Source organism: Eimeria tenella, genomic scaffold (genome assembly GCF_000499545.2).
Source record: "Eimeria tenella Houghton genomic scaffold, Eth_scaff206, whole genome shotgun sequence".
Classification (NCBI taxonomy): Eukaryota; Apicomplexa; class Conoidasida; order Eucoccidiorida; family Eimeriidae; genus Eimeria; species Eimeria tenella.
In genome coordinates, this window is record NW_013541904.1 from 4,888 (window position 1) to 11,048 (window position 6,161).

At 59.5% G+C, this 6,161-nt stretch overlaps 4 protein-coding genes across 4 annotated transcripts in view; 3 read left to right on the forward strand and 1 right to left on the reverse strand.

Annotated features, from left to right (window-relative positions):
* ETH_00017695 (uncharacterized protein) overlaps positions 1-1,390 on the forward strand; it is a gene marked incomplete at both ends in the record, with an annotated part of 2,787 nt that extends 1,397 nt beyond the window's left edge. Inside the window, 2 exons of the mRNA XM_013374462.1 lie at positions 1-11; positions 1,065-1,390. The exon at positions 1-11 is cut by the window's left edge and continues 397 nt beyond it. Coding sequence (XP_013229916.1) covers positions 1-11; positions 1,065-1,390 — 337 coding nt within the window. The remainder of the gene's footprint in view (positions 12-1,064) is intronic.
* Positions 1,391-1,638: 248 nt separating this feature from the next.
* Positions 1,639-3,255, reverse strand: ETH_00017700 (mitochondrial import inner membrane translocase subunit, putative; the record flags this gene model as incomplete). Its single annotated transcript, XM_013374463.1, has 4 exons — positions 1,639-1,682; positions 2,269-2,418; positions 2,628-2,765; positions 2,964-3,255. 4 exons carry the CDS (start codon positions 3,253-3,255, stop codon positions 1,639-1,641), a joined length of 624 nt encoding a protein of 207 aa, XP_013229917.1.
* A 217-nt stretch (positions 3,256-3,472) lies between these two features.
* On the forward strand, positions 3,473-3,730 carry ETH_00017705 (uncharacterized protein; the record flags this gene model as incomplete). The annotated part of the gene is made up of 1 exon (XM_013374464.1): positions 3,473-3,730. One exon carries the CDS (start codon positions 3,473-3,475, stop codon positions 3,728-3,730), a length of 258 nt encoding a protein of 85 aa, XP_013229918.1.
* A 358-nt stretch (positions 3,731-4,088) lies between these two features.
* ETH_00017710 (uncharacterized protein) lies at positions 4,089-6,142 on the forward strand (the record flags this gene model as incomplete). Its single annotated transcript, XM_013374465.1, has 4 exons — positions 4,089-4,650; positions 4,994-5,067; positions 5,487-5,582; positions 5,978-6,142. The coding sequence occupies 4 exons, from the start codon at positions 4,089-4,091 to the stop codon at positions 6,140-6,142; spliced, it is 897 nt and encodes a 298-aa protein (XP_013229919.1).
* Positions 6,143-6,161: the final 19 nt, after the last annotated feature.

Below are 6,161 nucleotides of genomic sequence, written 5' to 3' on the forward strand. Positions count from 1 at the left end.
CTGTTTAGTAGGTGAGTTAGCTAGCTAGCTAGCTAGCTAACTAGCTAGCTAGCTAACGAGTTGGCTAGTTGGCTAGCTAGTTGGCTAGCTAGCTAGGCAGCTAGCTAGCTGTCTCTGCCCTTGAAGAACCAGCCAGTAGCCACCTAGCCAGCTGCATAGCTAGCTAGCTAGCCAGCTGGCTAGCCGCCGAGCTAGCTAGCTAGCCACCTAGCCAGCCACGTAGCTAGCCAGCCAGCTAGCCAGCTAGCTAGCTAGCTAGCTAGCTGCGAGTGTCTAGCCATTCCTTGTGCGCAGGTTTATTTGGCCTTTGGCGCTGCTGCCAAAACCCCTTGAGTGGCTTTTGCTGCTTCCTGCTGCTGCTGCTGGGGCTAGCTGAGGTGTCTGTACACCTCAGCAGCAGCACAGCTGCTGCTGCCCAAGAGGGCCCCAGCCTCACCTGCGCCCTTCTCCCAAGTGAGCGGCCCCACGCTTGGCTAGCTAGCTAGCTAGCTGGCTAGCTAGCTGGCTAGCTAGCCAACTGGCTAGCTAGCGGGGTACTAGCTGGCTAGCTAGCTAGCCAGCCAGCTAGCTGGCTGGCTACGACAGGCCGACGCACTGACCAGGCGTAGACACACCTCACAGCTAGCCGCCTAGCTAGCTAGCTAGCTATATGGCTAGCCATCTAGCTAGCTAACTAGATAGATAGCTAGCTACTGGCCATGCGGGGCTATCTTGCCCTCTAGCTAGCTAGCTAGCTAGCTAGACAGATGAGCGCACATACAGTTGGCTAGCTGGCGATACATAGCCGTTTGCTGAGCTGGCCGCTCAGGTGGCTTGCTAGCCAGCTAGCTAGCTGTTCACTAGCTAGCTAGCTAGCTAGCTAGCTGGCTAGCTAGCTACGGAGCTGTCAAGTCAGTTTAAAAGAAACAGCAGTTGTCTAGGGCTCAGCGCACATAAATAAGCAAAAGGTGAGCTGGCTGCAGCAGGCGCGCAGTGGCTAGCTAGCCAGCTAGCTAGCTAGCTAGCTAGCCAACTGACCAGCTAGCTAACTGGCTAGCTGCTGCTTGTCCGTGCGGCTGCCGCAGAGCAAGGGACGCTGCTGCCTGACTGCAGCAGCAGCAGCAGCACTGAGGTGATCTGCCACGACCCCGCTGCTGCTGCTGCTGCTGCTCCCAAAGAAGAGGCTGGCTTCTTTCAGCAGCAGCCGCAGCAGCAGCTGCTGCTGCTGCAGCTTCCCCCAGCAGCGCAGCAGCCAGTCTATTTTGAATACCCGGACTCGCCTGCGGAGTGTCAGCAGCAGCAGCTGCAGCAGCAGCTTCTGCTGCAGCAGCACTTGCTGCCGCTGCCCAGCAGCAAACTCCTCGAGAGGTCTCTCACAGAAAACATCAGCTGCGCGACGTTGGGATTGTAAGTGCTCCCCAGCAGCAGCAGTAGCAGCAGCAAAGTTGCTGCTGCTGCTGCAGCAGCAGCTGCAGCAGCAGGCCTCCGTAGCAGCGAATCCCTCCTCACCTTTTTCTCCTCGAGCGTCTCCTCTCCGGGCGTCCCACGAAGCTGCCTGGCTAGCCAGCTAGCTAGCCAGCTACTAGCTAGCTAGTCAGCTAGCTAGCCAGCCAGCCAGCTAGCTAGCTAGCTAGCTAGCTAGCCACGCGGGCCGCCGCCTCAAAGATAGCGTCGCATGTACTGGTCGATGGCCGTGAAGGCAACTGCAGCAAAGGATAGCCGCACAGCAAGTTAGCTGGCTAGCTAGCTAGCTAGCCAGCTAGCCATCTCGCTGGCTAGGTAGCTAGCTAGCTAGCTACGTGCCTCTAAGACTGGCTGGCTGAGCTATCCCCGCAGCTAGCTAGCCAAAAGGCTCCCCCTAACTCCCTGCACCCCGTGGCAAGCTGGCTAGCTAGCCAGCTAGCCAGCTAGCCAGTCAGCCCTCCAGCCCCATCCCGCTAGCTAGCCACCGAGCTATTTGTCTTCAAAGATATAAACCCCCGAACCCTTTTCGAGCTATCTTCCCGGCCCCCTGCCCCCCAATTCCCCTTCTATCTGGCTAGCTAGCCAGCTAGCTAGCTAGCCAGCTAGCTAGTTCGCCAGCTAGCTAGCTAGTTAGCTAGCTAGCTAGCTAGCTAGCCACTAGCCCCCGAAAGCCCTCTCCCCAGCCCCCTCCCCAGCTCGCCAGCGACCCCCAGCCAGCGAGCTCCCCCAGCTAGCCAGCTAGCCAGCTAGCCACCCCCAGCCAGCTAGCCAGCCACCCAGCCAGCCACCCAGCCAGCTAGCCAGCTAGCTAGCTAGCTAGCTGACCTGAAGACGCCGCTGCGTAGGCCGCGAGGGCCCGGCCCCCAGCCCTGCTCTTGAAGAGGGCCCCCGCGAGGGCCCCCGCGAGGGGCGGGTGGAGGGGGCTGTCGCCGCGCAGCAAAATGCAGCTGTTGTTGAAGCAGCAGTAGAAGAGGCCTGCGCGCACGTGCTGCTGCTGCTGCTGCTGCTGCTGCTGCTGCTGCTGCTGGCTACGGGTGCTGCTGGTACTGTTGCTGGCACTGCTGTCGTTGTTACTGTTGTTGCTTTTGCTTTTGTTTCGGCGGTGGGTCGGCAGTGAGGTTTTGGGGTTTTGGGCTTGCGAGGGTTTAGGGTTTAGGGTTTAGGGTTTAGGGTTTAGGGTTTACTGAGGGTGGCTAGCTGGCTGCCCAGCGCAGGCGCGTAAGTGCTGCAGCCATTCAGCAAAGCATTTAGCCGCAGCCGCGGGGAGGCTCCCCCCCGCTGCAGCCCGAGGGCCCCCCCGTAGAGGCCCCCCAGCAGCACCCCTGCAGCAGCAGCAGCAGCAGCAGCAGCAGCAGCAGCAGCGGCGGCAGAAGTGGGTTTGGGGGTTTGGGCGGGTTGGGGGCCGATACTTGTAGGGTTTGGGGCCTGCGGGAGAGTGAGGGTCTCGGGGTTCGGGCTCGCTAGGGTTCAGGGTTTAGCGTTTAGGGTTTAGGGTTTAGGGTTTAGGGTTTAGGGTTTACCTGCTGCGTAGCCCACTCCGGCGCTGTGGGTGAGCTTTTCTCCAAACTGCTTCCCGTAGCCATAAAGGTAAAGTTCATCTTTGGTGAAGGCGGGGCGGGGGGGCCCCCTGGGGATTTCGGGGAGGCCCCAGCTGCTGCTGCTGCTGCTGCTGCTGCTGCTGCTGCTGGGGGGGGGGCTGGGGGAGGGTGGCGGCACGGAGAAGCCCCCGGGGGGAGTCAGCGCGCTCAGGCCAGAGAGGCCCAAGCTGCTGCTGCTGCTGCTGCTGCTGCTGTCTTCTGACGGTAACGGCATCTGCTGGTGCTGCTGCTGCTGCTTCTGCTGCTGCTGCTGCTGCTCGTTGCGCTGCTGTTTCTCTGTGTGATCGAGGTGTACATACACCGCAAGTCGGGAGCGGGCTGCATGTGAAGGCCAAGACTTGTTGCAGCACCAGTGGTAGCTACAGCAGCAACTGCAGCAGCAGTAGCGCCTGCTGCTGCTGCTAACAGAAGCAGCCGAGTTTGCTGCAGATATGCAGGCCTTTAGCTGCTGCTGCGCAGATCTCGCGGGCCGCTGTGTGGGGCCTGCAGCAGCAGCAACACCAGCAGCAGCAGCAGGAGGAGAAGGCTCAGCTTCTGTGGCTAAAGAGAAACAGAAAGCGCCTAAAAGATGGCCTGCTGCAGTAAAATTGCTTTTTCGCTGCCGACAGGCCCACGACACAGTGCTGCTGCCGCTGCTGCTGCTGCAGCAGCCGCAGCAGCAGCTACAACAGCAGCAGCAACAGGACTGAGCAGCTGCTTCAACACCAGCAACTAGCGCAGCAAGATTGACACTTCGGAATTAATTAAAGCAAAAGAGAAACAAAAACAAAAATAAAAATAATTTATTTTTGTGTGCAGCAGCGTTGGCAGTGACTTCGCCTTCCACAGTGTACGTACAGCCGCCTACAGCAGCAGCAGCAGCAGCAGCTGATGCTTCTCAGCAGCAATTGGTTTTTCGAGCGCAGCAGCAGCAGTGGCTACTGAAAAAGCAGCGCTGTGGGAGGCGCTAGACCCAGAGCAGCAGCAGCAGCAGCAGCGTCTACGGAAGAGCAGCAGCAGCAGCATAGCCAGAGCAGCAGCAGCAGCAGCAGCAGCAGCAAGGCGCCGATGGATCTCAGCTCTGACAGGCCAGCCGGCGACGGCGGCTCGCTGCCTGCAGTTGGCTGGGGAGGCATTGCCAGCAGCAGCGGCAACAGCAGCAGCAGCAGCCCAGCAGCAGCAGCAGCAGCAGCAGGAGGCCTCGGCTACCCGCTGATCCCAGGCCAGAACCCCGCCTTTGGCTGCCCCGTGTCTTCGGGAGGCCCCCCCCTGGGGGCCCCCCTGGGGTACTCCCCGCTGCAGCAGCAGCAGCAGCAGCTGCAGCAGCAGCAGCTGCAGCAACAGCAAGGGTACCAGGGCTGGCTCGGCAGCAGCGCTCCTGCAGGGCAGCTGGGCCCGGGCATGGGGACCCCCGTGGGGGCCCCCGGGGGGCCTCCGGGGGCCCCCGGGGCCCCCGATGGGGGCCCCCTGGGGCCCCCCTGTCCCCGCACAATGAGGCTGGAGCTGCAGCAGCTGCTGTCCCCTGAAGACCGGCAGACGCTGCAGCAAATAGCAGCAAGAGCTCGCGCAAGTGCAGCAGCAGCAACTCTGGGTCTTGGGGCTTTGGCTCTGAGCGCCTTCAAGAAAAGAAGTGAGGCAGCAGCAGCAGCAGCAGCAACTGCAGCAGCAACAAGCGCTGCAGCAGGAACGCATGCTGCACGAGCAGCGGTTGCTGTAGGAGCAAGTGCTGCTGCAGCGGCGAAAGCTGCAGCAGCAACAGGAACAGCAGCTGCTGCTGCTGCAGCACCAGCAGCAGCAGCAGCTGCAGCAGCAACAGCAGCAGCGGCAAACGCAGCACAACAGAGGCATCTAGAATGCATGCCCGCAGCAGAACAGAGCAGCCCAAGAGACCCCAACACACGTTCAGGGTCCAGGGTTTAGGATTTAGGGTTTAGGGTTTAGGGTTTGGGGTTTAGGGTTTATGCTTGGCTCAGGCTTTCGCTACCCCATATTTGGGGCCTGCGTCGTTGGCTTGACTGTGGGGCCCCCCGTGGGCTTTGCGGGATATGTGAGTTTTAATTTTTATTTTTATTTTTGCTTTTTAATCTTTTTAAATCTTTTTTAAATCCTTTTGAATTCTTTTTAAATCTTTTTTTTAGATTCTTTTTTGCTTCTTTTTTGTTTCTCTTTTGTCTTCTTTTTGCTTCTTTTTTGCTTCGCTGGTTGCACGTCGTTGATTTGCTGCTGCCGATTTGCTGCTGCTGCGGCTCCTGCTGCTGCAGCAGGTTTTGCTGCTGCAGCAACAGCTGCTGCTTTCTCTGCTTGCATGGCTTCATCAGGGTTTAGGGTTTAGGGTTTAGGGTCTGCATGAAATTGTCCTGAACTTATTCAGTATGCAGCGCGTGGGCAGCAAATCGAGGGTTAAGTGCTAGGGTTTAGGGTTAAGGGTTAAGGGTTTGGGGTTTAGGGTTTAGGGTTTGCGTGCAGATGGCCCTGAACTACTCCAAAGTGCAGCACATGGAAAGCAAATTTAGGGAAGCTCAGGCTCTCTTCGAGGCGCGCAGAAGGGGATTTGAAGCACCTGTATGCTGCTGCTGCTGCTGCTGCTGCTTCTGCTATAGCCCGTGCTGCTGCTGCCGCAGCGTGTGCTGGTGCTGCTGTTGCAGCTGGTGTTGCTGCTGCACCGGCGGTTGCTTTTGCTGGTGTTGCTGCTGCCGCTTTTTCCGCCGCCACTGCGGTTGACGGCGGTGGTCATGCTGCTGCTGCTGCTGCTGCAGCTTTTGCTGGTGGTGGTGGTGCTGCTGCTGCTGTTGCTGCTGCTGCTAATCATGAGGTCTGGTGCTGACGGTGTATGAGCAGTTGCTGGAGCTTCTTTTGCTGCTGCTGCTGCTGCTGCTGTTGCTTCATGGGCTGTTGCTGCTGCTGCTGCTGCTGCTTCATTGGCTGTTGCTGCTGTTGCTGCTGCGTGACGCACGCAGGTGCCAGGCAGCTTTGGGGCTGCTGCTTACCCAGGGGGCCCCATGGGGGCCCCTCAGGGCTGGCGACCGCAAGACGGAGCAGCAGCAGCAGCAGCAGGCTGGGGGGCGCAGCCGCCTCTGGGATCCTCGGGGGCCCCCCCACCTGATGAGCTGCTGAAGGAATAAGCAGCAGCAGCAGCAGCAA